This window comes from Lontra canadensis, unplaced genomic scaffold (assembly GCF_010015895.1).
Source record: "Lontra canadensis isolate GAN:19392208 unplaced genomic scaffold, GSC_riverotter_1.0 scaffold2, whole genome shotgun sequence".
NCBI lineage: Eukaryota > Metazoa > Chordata > Mammalia > Carnivora > Mustelidae > Lontra > Lontra canadensis.
Window position 1 is genome coordinate 67,942,153 of NW_022630996.1, and position 15,773 is coordinate 67,957,925.

The 15,773-nt window shown below is 37.0% G+C and overlaps 1 protein-coding gene across 4 annotated transcripts in view; it reads right to left on the reverse strand.

Moving 5' to 3' along the window:
- DMTF1 (cyclin D binding myb like transcription factor 1) overlaps positions 1-15,773 on the reverse strand; it is a 44,716-nt gene that overhangs the window by 6,587 nt on the left and 22,356 nt on the right. For 3 of the 4 annotated variants that reach the window (XM_032876123.1, XM_032876113.1, XM_032876139.1), the window contains 7 exons: positions 14,635-14,711; positions 8,799-8,956; positions 7,635-7,667; positions 6,620-6,729; positions 4,483-4,711; positions 3,111-3,262; positions 1,655-1,864 (listed from right to left, as the gene is read on the reverse strand). In XM_032876123.1, coding sequence (XP_032732014.1) covers positions 1,655-1,864; positions 3,111-3,262; positions 4,483-4,711; positions 6,620-6,729; positions 7,635-7,667; positions 8,799-8,956; positions 14,635-14,711 — 969 coding nt within the window. The remainder of the gene's footprint in view (positions 1-1,654; positions 1,865-3,110; positions 3,263-4,482; positions 4,712-6,619; positions 6,730-7,634; positions 7,668-8,798; positions 8,957-14,634; positions 14,712-15,773) is intronic. The other variant, XM_032876130.1, reaches the window with a different exon arrangement.

Sequence of the window (15,773 nt, forward strand, 5' to 3'; positions counted from 1 at the left end):
GAAAGGATATGAGACACCTTTCAAAAAAATGCACTTGATTCATGTTACTATTTCTCTAGTTGATGGAATCTTAAGATCAAACCTAGAATAATTTAAAGGGATTCCAGATAAATAACCTTCATCATGGGTAAGCAAACTGGGCAGGGACAAATTGTGGCCAAAGACTAAGAATGGTTTTTACATTTTTAATTATTTTGGTTTTTACATTTTTAAAGGATTGTTTAAAAACCAGAAAATCCCACAAAGACCTATGTGGGCTGCAAAGTTTAACATATTTATATTTACTATTCTGGCTCTAAAGTTTGCGAGTCCCTGGCTCCTAACATAAAGGAAGAAACAATCATGTGAGACTTTAGCCTGAATGCAAAGAATAACTGATATGGTATAAACTCTTACTTCCTTGCTGGAAGAAATAAAATTATTCTACATATTTTAAAAAAGCCATCCTGTGAATATTAAGGTACCAGTGTCTGCATTCCCAGTAAGTACAGTCACCCCAACAGCCAAGGGAAATTCTAACAATCTCTGTGCACAATCTATAACCAACAGTAGCTCGCATATTTATGGCGGACCAGTTTTTGCAATTCTTCGGGTTATAAAGTTAAATAAGCAGAGGGCTAAAAAATTTCTTCATGCTTTATTATACTGGTAGAAAGCTAAAGCAAATAACCAAACTTAAGTTAGAATTTTAAGACAGGCATGATCATTTTAAAGGTCTCCAAGGTAACCTGGATAGTCACTGGATATATGGGTGTATGTAGTGTCACCATGACCAATAGGCAGCCCAGTGATTCTCAAAATGGTGTCATAGGGTACATTTGAAAATCCTTAGGGTGCTTTTATTTGCCATAATGATTAGGAAGTACTACTGGCATTTTGTGGGTGAGTCAAGGGACACTGAGCATCCTACAGTGTGAAGGACAGCCCTGCCAACAATCAATTATCTCACTCAAAATGCTAATAATCCCGATTGAGAATAACATACAGCAGTTGGCATACTTTTGGCAATGACCTTTCCATAGGCATAGCATTTAGGTAGACAAAAGAAACAAGAAAAAAGTGAAGAATCATCTGGTTCTGAGGATTTTATTCGCACTTCTTTTCTGTTACTCTGTCACGGAAAAAAAGGTAGAACTATCAAATCCTCTCCCTGTAACAACTGTTCGGTTCTCATAATCTCATTAAACTGAAAAAATATCAGAGGCTTTAAAAAAAAAAAAAAAAAGGATAAAATAGTTCCCAAAGGAAAACTGGCTCTTCTTGAAGAAAATCTCAATCTCCTCAAACCCCTTTCTCCTACACATGACTTCAAATCCACCCCTAATCTGTGTGTCTCTGGTTAATTATTACAAATGATGTGCCACCTTAGGAACTCTATTTCCTTGTCCAACTGATTTTAGGTAGTAGTCTATTAATCATTAATTCTTTGCAACCTCTAAAAGTAATGATTTAAAATGGTTTATTATGGCTGGGAAGTTCTGTCACACACTCATCTTTTGTGCAAATATTAATTAAGCTAATGAACATAAAATGCCTTAGACTGCCTCTGTCAACTTGCATAAATTTCTGTCAACATTCTGGAAGAATGAAAGGTATTAGAGCCATTAACAAATCATAGAGGTCCAAGAGCAAGGAGTCTCCAATAGACACTTACAGACATGAGTGATTTGGACTGGAATCTGCAAGGCTGTCATGGGGCTTGGAGAGATGGCTGTATTGTCTTCCAAGCGGGCGACTCTGATCTGAACATGCTGTACACTGGAATTGGAATTACTGTTTGGAACTCCAGATCCTGATTTATTCTCCAAAAGCGTTGGGTTGTTTTTTTGATTCTCATGTAACTGTTTAAGACCTTTTATTAAGACTGAAGGGAGATGGGTAGACAAAAAGAACATTGATTCTCCGACAGACCACCATCTAAGCAGCAGGGGAGGTGGGGGTAAGGAGGGAAAGTATTTGGAATAAATAACTGCACACTGCATGTGGGATCTCAGCAAAATAACAATAAAAATATTTTAAAGCTACAACTTGTCTGAAATTTCCGGAAACATTATCCATCACAAGAAATTTAAAAAATTCCTAACACAATGTTATTCTTGCCACCTAAGATACATTAAAAAAAAAAAAAAGCCATTGTGAGGAACATGAAAATAAGACCTTTGTTATGTCCTAGGGCTTCAGGATAAAATTCTTATTATTTGGGGAGAATACTGTTAATGCAAAGTAGCTTACTTCCTTAGTCAGCTGGCTGTGAGCTGAACTCACAACTCGAGAGAAGCAGCTTATCTTTTCCAAACAGTAATATGCAACCACCTTGAATTCTTGTGCAGGAAAGTCAAATCTAGACTTGCCCCCTCCTATCAGTCCTCTCAGGTGGTAACTGCAATATGGGTGGGTTTATGTCACATTAGTATTCATTCACTTTTCTGGTTTTAATATTAGATTTATAAATTTATAACTATGGACTTAATTTTTTAAAAATCTTATTTTCATCGAGCCAAAGTTCTTCAGTATTGTATTTTCCTTTGGAAAAATGGAAGTTGGAGCACTCTATCAAGGGGCATGAATTTGACTGCCTTAATTAAATGGACTGTACATCTTAGTTTCATACCTGAGTGCAAAGCAGGCAATGAAGGGACAAACATGCTTGTGCCTCACTTTTAAGCAAACCCAACTTAGGATGTCTAGATTTACATCATTAATGAATTATGAATTTATAGTCTTTATACTATAAAACCACCAAAGAAAATCTCTCAATGACAAACCCAGTTATGTGAAGTTATTCAACACTTAAAAGTTGATTTAAACCTAAGTTTTCAGAAATACATTTTTGTACACAATATGTAAAATCATTTTCTGCACAGTTGTATGAGAACAAGAATGTATGTAAATGTGTTTATTTTCATCTTAGGTGCTTTGAGAATTACACATCACATCAACTCTTCTCAAGGGATGGAAAGACAGTTAGCCAAAGAAATAGAGCTGTTTCAGTGAAGATCTACTAAGATTCATATCTCTTTAGCTGAGGCAAAGAACGTCTGACCTCTTAAGTCCTGAGGAGTAAATATGGTAAGACAAGGGAAGGACTTAAGAAGCAAAAAATACATTACCAGGGAACGAAACATCCTTATGATTTGCAATCTGCCTTTTGATGGTCCACCATTTACTTCGAAGCCATTGTGGTGAACGGACACTGCTCCATCCCTCCGCTAACAGATCCCAGTTGATGTCATTTTCATCAGCTACATCAAGCTCTGCTATCCTACAGGTTACAAAACAAACATCTGTTAGATGTTAATTTATTTCTCTGGAAGAACCCTCCCCTGACTACACATGATGGCACTGGCAATAAAGGGGACAGCAGCTTATGTCATGGAGATGCTACTGTTAATTGCATGGGAAAGGACTGCACCCTGAACTGCCCCCACAGCTAGGAGCTATGACCTAGCACTATCAAGAGCCTTTTGTTAATGGTACAAGGAATGGGCCAGACTGTAAATGGTCAGAAGCCAATGAAACACTGTAAAGGCAAGGGAGTAGCTAAAGGTTAGAATAGGGTAAGAGCAGTGTTAGTGGAAAAGTGTTTTGTAATGTGTTATAGTGTGCCATAGCAAGTTATTTCCTAGATTTGACCTTTTCCATATCTGTAACAAATAAAAACATTTAAAAATGAGCTATTTGCAGATGACTAGTTGAAACAAGTTTATTAAAAACAAAACCCAAAATAAAATGATAAAAACAAAAACAATACTCCAGCAGCAACCAAAACAAAAACCACTAATATAATAGTTCCACTAGATTTGGGGTATGAGTGATCGATATTTGTTCTCCAGCTTCAACTGTCATGATGATGTCGATTTTCAAGAGGGAGGAGCTTTTATTACTTTGATGTCTCAAACATGTCCTTGCTGGTATTTCTGCCTCGAGTCACTGAGTCTTAATGGTTGTACCAACTAACTTAAAAAAAAAAAAATAAGCTCAGGATTATTACCTTAAAGCTATTTTTGGATACGTATGACATGGAAGTGCCTGACTGGGTCCGGTGTGAAGGTGTGGAGTAACTGTAGCCTGGGCCCCCTGCTTGGCAATCTTAGCACAGTCACCCAAGACTGAAGGGCATGGAGACTGAACTGCCCTCTTCCCCTGCACACGGTGCCCCTCTGCTAGCACTGAGGCACACTGGTGGACAGTGGCAGGCTGCAATGCCACTGTCTGTGCCATACCTGTTCTGTGGGGAGAGAGAGGACTTCAGTCTCCACGCCTTCAATCTGGTACTTTGCATGAGCACTAAATCCACTAAAAAGGAACAAACACAAAACAAAAGAGCTCAATATGAAATGCACAGGGTCTGAAGGATCCTCCGTGGACCCATTCTCTATGGAAAGGATGCTTTTCAGACATTAGGCATCTAAGGAAACCAAAAGAGGAAACATCAATCAAGCCACCTACTGCTATTGTCTTTAAAGGACTTAGGACACAAACCTGAGGATGAGATTGATTTCATCTTCCTTGGTCCATTCAGTTCCTCCACTCTGTTTCCAGTTCAGGTAGTTGAGCCATTTAGAACGACACTGCTTTTCTGAGCGGGTACCCACTCGCTCTGCCACAGCTGCCCATGACACGCCCTGTGTCACTATGTCACCTGGCTCAGTGCTTGTCAATTCATGAACCACCTCTGCAAGTCTCTTTTCCTCTTCTTCTGTCCACTTCCCTGAAAGAAGGAAATCATCAGACTATTATGCTACCTTCCTTTTTGCAAATCAGATGCAGCCCTGATGGGAAGTACGCAGTAGCGCCAGTAAGTTATTTCTGAATGACTCTGGGGAAGGACACTGCATGTATCTACTAAGACGACTGCGTTTGACTAGGCCAGGAAGGTTCTTGATACAAAAGAAAATACAGAATCCTGATGGAAAACACTGACTGACTCCTTAAGGAAAGAAAAACTACCCAGTACATACCTAGAAAGAATTATACACTGTCAGCCGCACTAAACCTAAGTGGTAAGAGCTTTGTGGTAGCGAGTTGGACACAAAACCTCACAAAATTTTTCCTTAGTTTTGTCTAGAATTCCCTGCTCTGCAGAAGTGGTGTGGCTAACAGAGATCCCTCACCAGAGGAAAGAATGATGAGACAAGTGGAGTAACTCCTATGGGCTCCTACCCACTTCAGTAAAATGGAAACTAGGTTTATCCCATCTCCTTTCCCTACCAGCCCAACTCTAAGAAACTGTGACAGAACAGAAGTCTGAGACTGGTATTCACACATGATTTTACTCCAGGTTTTCCCAAAGCCATAAACCAGTAATGACACCAAATGATCCGTTTGGTCTTTTCTTAAGGAACTTAAGCATAAAAACAGTTTTTTGTTTTTGTTTTTGTTTTTTTTTAACTCCTTCCACTTCTGTTTCCATTTTGTTACTAGTAGCTAAAATGCCTAGAAAATTTCAAAAGAGCTGTGTGCTTGCATCAGGGATTCATTCATTCAACAAACACTTATTGGACTTCTATTATGCACTAAGCACAGTTCTGGATACCATATATTCAAGACAAAGTCCTGCTTCTACTTTAGCATGGCAGCAAAACGGTACTCACAGTGCCTTACATAAAAACTCTGGGCCAAATTCTAAACGTAGAGCTCCTATTCCTGCTTCATTCATTAAGCTGTCATTAACCACAGAATGACAGAGTTGGAGGGATTTATTTCTCTATGTCTTGTGGGTCACAGGGCTGGTGGAGTCAATGGTTAAGCAGGAAATATTCCCCGATTCCACTTTGGCAGGGTAGGGAGGTGAAAACGGAAAACATACAACTAGGAAGGTTAGGCTTAACTTGAGAACCACTTTTCTTACTGAAAGACTGAGCACAGATTGTAGCTCCTTCAGAAAATTTTAGGGCTAAAATGGAACTATCTTACTTTCCTTCTCATATATGAGATCTACAGATCACCTATTCTAACCTCTTCATTTTTGAGGAAATTCAGGCTCAGAAAGTTATGTGAGAGCTGGTGCCAGAGCCTCAATACTGTTACTGGTCACAGAGGTTAGGTTTAACAGTATCATCAGTGCACTTGTATACACTAAGAGTTAAATAGGCATTTGTGGTCTGTACCAGAGACTGAAACACTAATGACAAGTTTTTTTCTATAGAAAAATATACTTACTTGCTTGAAATTAGCAAAACAGAGCCATAGCACTGAAGGTAACTTGAGCTGGGAACTGACCAAACTGAAGTTTTTTTTTTATAACATGAAGTTGATAAGGTGTTGTTTACAGAAGCTCAACAGTTAGATGGGTTTAAATTAAAACTACTTCCTGTTATGTAAGCCTTAATAATAAAAACTTTCCCAACTGGAGCAGTTTTGCATTGCTACAAAATGGAAACATGCTACACCTAAAACCTCTGAAACGGAGGCAATGTGTCCCTGTGAACAATGTCACCTCACACAAAGGCAGAAAAATGAAGGCTTACTCGGGCCTACAAAGCACGAAGAAAAAGGAAGACTAGAAAATACAATGTGAACTCAAGCGAATGACAAATTTCTTTCTGGAAGAGTAGAGAAAGCAGTATGAGAAGGGGCGGGAAGCTCTGATGGAGACAAGAGCGGGCGCTCACAGTACCTGTGTTGCAAGTATCCTTCATCAGTCGGCACCGATCTTTGACGGAAGACGCGCTTCTTCCTAGCGCCGCCCCTATTGTTGCCCAGTCATTGCCATGCTTTATCCGGAGCCTAAAACAAGAGTCTGCCAATCAGCATTGGGTTCAACTGTTTTCTCCCTTTTAATTTCATCATTTATTCTTCATTCTTCTTCTTCCCATTTGACTGGTTTGGAAGTTGTGGGCAGCAATACTTTGAGAGCCAAAGTTTGAAAGTGTGGCCTTTTTTTGGGGTCCACAGTTGTCTGTGGGTGAAAAAAAAACAGGCAGCAATTGCCTTTTTCCTGGGTCAGAGAAGAAATAAGTAACTTGGATATGTGTTCAAAAAAGACCAAATTTCCCCTCAGGTTACTGACACAATCTCCCAGGCAATCCCCAGATTGTTCCCTTTGAGCACGCCTAACAAGCTCTTCTCAGACATCTGAAAAAGTTTCCTAAGCTGCTATCACCATAAAGAGGATCAACCTTCAATTTTTTTCCATGGTCCATACAATCCATCAACCCATACTTTAGGGCCCTACTCAACAAAGCAAAATTATTTTTCCTGCAAAATAGCCTTCATAAAGTAGAGTCCGCCCAGACATTAAGTGCAACATTTGCTAAGTCACCATTCTAAACTAAGCATGTAGCACAACCCCGGTTTTGATCCTGGTTTCTAATCCCGGTATTCAGTCTTCAGGCCACCAAGAATGGCCATCTAATCTCTTCTGTAACCCTTATTAGTGGTCTGAGGACACATTTAATTCAGCAACTCACTAAGGAGAAGATGAAATTTAAGGGCATGGCTACTCTGTGCACGTATGGACCTGAAAAGTTCTTCTTATGGTCAATCATGCTTAATAGCACGATTAAATTACACCAGTCTACTAAAAATCTCTTGACAGTTTCAAAGTAAAAGTTTAGAAAAAACAAAGGTATTAAAAAAATTAAAACCCAACTATCAGAATTCAGAAAAAGAAAAAAAATTTTTTAACTTACTCCTTGAGCTTTTCAATTTCTTCAGGTGTATATCTAGAAATTTAAAGAAATTTTTAAAAAGATCGATTAAAACAAAGAATGTTAAAAAAAAAACAACTTAATAAAAATCAGAATTTTACTTAGGGACCCAAATGTTAAGTCACTTAGCACACTGATAATATTTTAAAAGTAACCAACTTCAAAGTAAATTACTAAAAATTGAAACTGATGCTTCTATCTTCTTTTTTATAAAAAAATACTTTTAGCTATAATAAAAGTGAGCAATGTACATCTTTCTCTAGGAAAATACAACACTTAAAACATATTTGCACCTATTCCACTTTAAGTCTTCCTTTATTTGAAAACTGGTTTCAGGCCCTCTAATATCGTAGTTACTCTGAAAGACTTATGTATGACACTGTAAACCAGAGCCAAAATGCAAATCTATGGTAAACTGTTACAAGGCACCAAAAAATTTAAAAAACTTCTCTTTATTTCCCCTACCCATGCATGGACATCTTCCAGACTCTTGCTCCAATGTAAAGGCTCTTTTTCTTTAGAGGTTATGTACTCAATACAGCCAATGCAATGTTCTTTTTAAAAGCAGTACCTAATAAGCCATAGTATGACTACCTAAAATTCCCAAAGGGAAATTAAAAAACACCAAAGAATCCTTGCACTGAAAAAAAAAAAATGATGCCTTCCCATAAATGTTACCTATAACAGAAATCCAGGCATTGTATTTAGAAATTTAGTTATTTTCCATTCTGGTTTTATTTAAAAAGATAAAAAAAGGGTCACTAACCTAGGAAATGCTATACTATAAAAAAATAGGAATGATGTTACCAATGAATTTAGAGGGTTTTTCCCCCACACCTCCTAAATCTTTACCCACTATAATATTTTTTATTATAATGTTACTTTATTATATAGCAGACTTTGATGAAGATAGCTAAGTCTAAAATCTGACATATAAGGTGATTGAGATTCTAAGTTCTAAGAGGCCTTATTATAATGAGATTTCCATAGTTACAACATGGACCTGGAGAAAAAAAATATTAACACAGCAAACAGTAATTCATAGCTGTTTCCAATTAAAATTCTGCTCATATTTTTAAAAAAAGATAGCTCTTTAAATATTTCCCCTAATTACATGAAAACATGCAGCATTACAAGTTTTCATACTTTCCCACATGGTTTCTGTCATCATACATGCGAAGCACTCTTCTATAAACTGCAAACAAAGGCCGGTTCAGACCCCATGCTATAGTCCTGTAGAAATCTTTTCTTTCGTCTTTTGACATCTCAAAGATGATTTCTGTAGCATCTTTTATTCCGCGTGCCTAAATGGGTTACATTTCTTTGATTTAGGGATTTCTGATAAAATGCATATGGATATACTATGCTTTTTAAAAGTTGTTTTTTTATTTTCAAGATCATCAATGGCATTTAGAAAAATAATGTATTGCTAATTCATTAATAAGTCAAATATAAACTTTAAAATGTTTCAAGAGATAATAAAGTGATACTTAAATGCTCCAAAAATAAACTATTAAATTCATAAAGTCATGTTGTGTCAACACCTTTTAAAATTATAAAAAAATTAATATCTAAAGAAAGTAGAAGAAAATCACAAGAATAAAATTAACAGAATTAGGAATCAAATAAATAACAGAAACTATAAGCAATGCTAAAAAAATGGTACTTTGAAAAGACTCATCAAGACTAATAAAATACGAAAAGATAAACTATGGCAAAACTAAAAGACAAAACACTGGAAATGAAAAAATGGGGCCTAAGTAGAGATGCTACAGAGATTAGACAGTTGAACATTATGAAAATTCTATGGCCATAAATTTGAAAACTTACATAAAATGAATAAACTCCTAGAAAAAGTCAACTTACCAAAACAGACTCAGGAAGAGATAGAAAATCTAATAAGCACAGACCACCAAGAAAATTTAATAGTTATTAATAATTTTTCACAATGGAAATACCAGGCCCACATGAATTCATAGGTAAATCCTACCAAACAATCAAGAGAAACATCATTCTGATTTTAAACTATTCTATGGTATAAAAAAACAGGGGGAACACTTCCTCATTCATTTTATTAGGCTACTATAACCTCAACAGCAAAACCACACAAGGACAGTTTCAGAAAAGAATTTTCAGGTAAGTTCATTCTCTAATACAGATCCCCCAGTCCCTAAAATATTGAGCACCAGCAATGTGTAAGAAGGTCAGTAATCAATACAGATGGATACAGATGGTATACTTATTCCAGGAATTTTGTGTTAATTAAAAAAATTATTATTATAGCATTAATTATTAAATTTATGGAAAAAGTGTAAATAGCTATAGATGTGGAAAGAACATTTATAACATAGAACATTCATAATTGCACTCCTAGTGAATTTGGATTTGCTGATAACCTAATAAAAGAAAATATATAAAAAGCATAGGTTGAAAAAGAAAAATCATTTACAGGTGTTATATATGAAGAAACTTAAATGAGTAGCAAATTCTCATTACAAAATCAGTATACAAAGTTATTTGCATTTCTATACAAAGATCAAAAAAAGTTTAAAAGTTCTCATTTACAGTATCATCAAAATTAAAAGCAACAGGACTAAATCTTAGGCAAGTTATACAAGTCCTTTATGGAGGAAAACAAAGTACCAAAAGGCATTAAACAGGAAGCCACTACAACAGACGGTATACAGTGTTCTCTATAGGAAAATGGAATACTGTAAAGATGTTAATTACCCTCAAACTAATGCACAGATTCAATGCAGTCCAATAAAAATTCCAACAGTTTTCCATTCTCTGCAACTCGATTCTAAGCAAAGGGTCAAAAAGGGGCAAGACATTCATAAAGAGACTTGCCCCATTAGGTGCTATGATTTCTCTAAGTAGTGTCATCTATACTAGTGCCAAGTATCAACAAACAGAACCTGGGAACAAATTAGAAACCTACAAACAGATTTGTGGAAGCTTGATTTGGAACAAAACGGACACTGTAGACTGGGAGAAGACGGACATTCTATAGCGATGCTGGGACAACTGCCTTCCATATTAAACAAACAAACAAAAAAATCAAAACAAACCAACCAAAAAACCCCAACAGTGAAACCCTATCTCAGAGCTATAGGGAAAAAAAAATCAACATGAAAGACAAAACTATAGAACTTTTATGTGATAATATATAGGGCAATATCCTTATGCCCTTGAAGCAGAAAAGGATTTCCAAATAACCATGCAAAATATAAAAGTAAAAAATGATTTTGATGTTGAAATTAAGATTTTCATCAAATGACTCCCGCAGAAAAGGAAAAGATAGGCTACTGAATTGAGACAAGATATCAAATAAACAAAGAGCCAGCATACATTAAGAATGTCTAGAGAATGAAAAAGATAACCCTGCAAAAAACTGATAAAAAAACAAACAGGAATTTCAAAGAGGAAACCTAGAAAGTGGCCAGTAAGCATATAAAAGTATGTTATCAGAGGAATACAGATTAAAATCCATAATAAAGCAGCATTCACACCCAACAAATTTGTTTAAATTAATAGCAAAAAACCTATAAAGACCCCAAATGACTGTTAACTGCACATGGTAACTTACAGTATCTATACTGGCATTATGAAATACAGCTAAAAAAAAAAATCAACAGGGTATGGATCACAAAATCACAATAAACAACAGAAGCCAATTATAGAACACCCAGAGAATGAAACCATTTACATAAATTTCAAAAAGAGGTAAAATTACGCTGATGTGCATTTTATACATTCCTTGGAATGTATAGAACTTCACAGGAAAAAGTTTCTACATTTTTTCTATTAATCTTTTTTTTCTTTTTAAGATTTTTATTTATTTATTTTGACAGAGTGACAGAGAACACAAGTAGGCAGAGAGGCAGGCAGAGAGAGAGGAAGCAGGCTCCCCGCAGAGCAGAGAGCCGGATGCAGGGCTCGATCCCAGGACACTAGGATCATTACCTGAGCCAAAGGCAGAGGCTTTAACCCACTGAGCCACCCAGGTGCCCCCTATTAGTCAGCTCTACACCCAACGTGGGGTTTAAACTCATGACCGCAAGATCAAGAGTCACACTCTACTGAATGAGCCAGCTAGATGCCCCAAGTTTCTAAATTTTAGAATTTAAAATCCTCTTATTCCAGTTCTGCAAATAATAAATCTAACATTTACAATCTAAATATATGAAAGGCACTGTGTTGCAGGATGACCATATACTGAGATGAAGATGCTTCTGCTCTTTTTTCCACTTGTATCATACTTTCATTTATCTGATGTCTAATTAATTGGTTTAAAAATGGCTTCACATGGGGCACCTGGGTGGCTCAGTTGTTAGGCGGCTGCCTTCAGCTCAGGTCACGATCCCAGGGTCCTGGGATAGAGCCCCACATTGGGCTCACTGCTCCACGGGAAGCCTGCTTCTCCCTCTCCCACTCCCCCTGCTTGTGTTCCCTCTCTTGCTGTGTCTCTCTGTCAAATAAACAAGTAAAATCTTAAAAAAAAATTTAATAAAAATGGCTCCACAGTGTTCTTAAACAGCAGCACATAATAAAAACCATGATCAACTATCAAACCAGGTATCTTTTCCCAAGATCAGTATGCCCTTTTGGACGTTTCCTATCTCTGCCAATCCATTCATCCTTCTCCCAGGCATCCAAAATAAAACACCCTGAAGTTATTCCAAATCTTCCTTTTCCCTCTTCTCCGACATCTAGTCACCAGGTGTCCTTACCGACCATCTGCTTATCTGCCAATTCTTCCACCACTCTAGTTTATAAAGTCCTTAATTATCTCATCCAGTCAAGCGATCTCAAATCAGTCTAAAAGATTTAGATCTCAAAGATCTCGCATCAGTCACATTCCTGCCCTTTAATCAGAATTGAAGGGGTCCTTGAAAACCATCAACTCCAATCCCCTAGACAAGAAACCAGCTTAATTCCCAAAGTTCAGGGTTCTTATCATTTGTTACTGCCTTATATAAACCTGCAGAATTTTTCAAGTTTTAACTAAAGTTTATGTGGCTGGTGGACATATACTTTCAGTGGTCACTGCATTTGTGTTTCTCTTAAAAATATTAGTTTGGTGGGAAGAATCTTTATTCATTAACAAAGAACTGAAGTTTTTTTATTTACTCCTTAGAGTTTACAGAGCTTAGCTCGGGAACAGTGCAGATTAAAATCAGGTTTAGGAATATGGACAGTCTAGGCACCAATATATTTATAGTAGTGAAAAATTTTATCAACCACCCAAGTATCAAACAAAATAGGAGAATGGTTAAATAAATGCTGTACACGTCCCATTCCCAAACAATGCTGATGGTCTGTATTTCAAACATGCACTAACTCCAATAAGGGAACGGTCAGCAAATTACTAGAAAAATTCCCTTGAAAAGAGCACAGACCTACTCCACCAATCCCTCACTCAACTAAGTTACTAGCTTTTCTCATTTCCTATAAGACAGTTCTATTTCTTTGGACTGGACTTCAAAGCCAAGTTTCCAGATAATTACTCGGTTCAAGTTAAAGGGGCTAATTTAATGTGCTCTGAGTTTCATTTGACTCCTTGGTGCTCAGCATTTGCTCATGCTCCCTCCAGCCCCATTCTAGCCCAAGTTCTCTTCCTTTAAGACTCCACTCAAAAAAAAAAAAAATTAAAGGGGCGCCTGGGTGGCTCAGTGGGTTAAGCCTCTGCCTTCACCTCAGGTCATGATCCCAGGGTCCTGGGATCGAGCTCCGCATCCAGCTCTGTGCTCAGCAGGGAGCCTGCTTCCTCCTCTCTCTCTCTCTGCCTGCCTCTCTGACTACTTGTGATCTCTCTCTCTGTCAAATAAATAAATAAATAAATCTTTAAAAAAAAAATTAAAAAATAAAATAAAAAAATAAATAAAAATAGGGGTGCCTGGGTGGCTCAGCGGGTTAAAGCCTTTGCCTTCGGCTCAGGTTGTGGTCTTGGGGTCCTGAGATTGGGCCCCCCATTGGGCTCTCTGCTCAGCGCCTGCTTCCCACCCCCACTCCCCCACCTGCCTCTCTGCCTACTTGTGATTTCTGTCAAAATAAATAAATAAAATCTTAAAAAAAAAAAAAAAAAGACTCCACTTAAATCCTTGCTCTTCCAAATATTTTCCATAACTGTCCTAACCCTAAGAATATACTCTTCCTTCTCCAATCTCATGCAGAATTCACAACATGTATCACTCACATGGTACAAAGCCTTACTCTTCACCTGCTTTTAACACTCCGAAATGAATTGCTGGCTTTTAAAAAGCCAACACTGTGTATTATAGCAATTCATATCTCCAGTACCTCAAAAATGCTATGTTCAAGAGACATTTAATGAAAAGGATGACTTAGCTAACCACATATAAGCCTCAACAGAAAAATGAACTAAATTATTCTTTTTTTTTTTTAAAGATTTTATTTATTTATTTGTCAGACAGAGATCACAAGTAGGCGGAGGCAGGCAGAGAGAGGAGGAAGCAGGCTCCCTGCTGAGCAGAGAGCTCGATGCGGGGCTCGATCCCAGGACCCTGGGACCATGACCTGAGCTGAAGGCAGAGGCTTTAACCCACTGAGCCACCCAGGCACCCCTAAATTATTCATTTTTTTTAAAAAGGGGAAGACTCATGTTGTAAATACACTCAAAGAAGACATGAATCTTAGGCTTTAGACAGTACAAGCATAAACTAATTTACAGGCTGCTTGAAAAGACAGGGCTTTAAGATTCTGAGAAGCTATTAGGATTTTGCCTAAATTTCAGATGTTGACTAACACAGTAAAGTTATGTTAAACTAAAAATTTGAAATTTGTTCAAAAATATGCTATGATTATACACCTTAAAATTATGAAGCTATGACATATTAACCAATCATCCATTAGAAAAACTACTGGAAAGCTCCTTATAAAGTACATACAATGATGCTTTGATGATTTTTGCAAATTGGCAATGAAAGAATTTGTGAAACAAACAAATGCCATAAAATACCTTTAGATAGCGTTCAATATTGTTCATCAAAATATCAATTTCTTCCTTAGACCACATCCCCTGTTTCCATTTATGTCCTTTAAGGGAAAAGAAATAATGTTATAGAAAATGTTATCCCTCAAGAGGAATAAAATACTGCCAATTTGCTTTGTGATTAAATAAATTATCTATGGGAACAAAATATAGCTACTTTTTTATTCATCTGAAATCTGAAAGATCCCCAAATAGCTGCTTTTGTAATCTCTTTTGAGTAGACTCCAAGGCCAATGCGGGGCTTGAACTCCTGACCCTGAGATCAAGGGTTACATGCTCTACTAACTGAGTCAGCTATGCGCCCCATAACCTCTGGTTTGTAAGAAAGAATATATTCGCTCCTAGGGCACCTGGGTGGCTCAGGCAGTTAAGTTGTCCAACTCTTGTTTTTGGCTCAGGTCATAATCTCAAGGTCGTGAGATGGAGCCCTGCATCAGGGTCTGCGCTCAGTGTGGAGTCTCCTTGAGATTCTGAGATTCAGTCTCCCTCTCCCTCTGCCCCCCCTTCTCTTACACTCTCCTTCTCTCTCTCTAAAATAAATAAATAAATCTCAAAAAAAAAAAACCCAAAAAACAAAAACCCAACATTTGATTCTACTAAATAAAAATAATAAGTAAAAGAGTAAGAATTTATTACTTCCTCTCAGTTATATGTCTTATTCTTGGAGCAATACAGGCATGCTAAAAAGACATGAAAATTACAAAAGCCAAATCATGCTCAAAACTGTCTGAAAAATTCACCAATGAAAAAAATAAATTTTATGGGCAAAAGAGCATGCACAAATGATTCTAGGACAAGGTAAACATACTATGTTGGATATGAAGCGAATAATATATTTATAATGAGTATTTACTATGCAGTGGATGAATGCAATTCCTTTCCTTAACTTCAGAGTGGTGTAAGCTATAATCCCCACTTTCTTGTGAAAGCAGCTCCCCACCAATCCTTATGAACTCTGGAGCACTATAAACACTTACTTTAAACTTCTAAGCCGCTTATCAGACCAAGAGTTTTGAAAAGACTTGACTTCCCACTCCCATGTGAAGTAACTACTTTCTTTTAAATGCCACCCCTGTGCATCTGTTTATGATTTACTGCATCTCAGA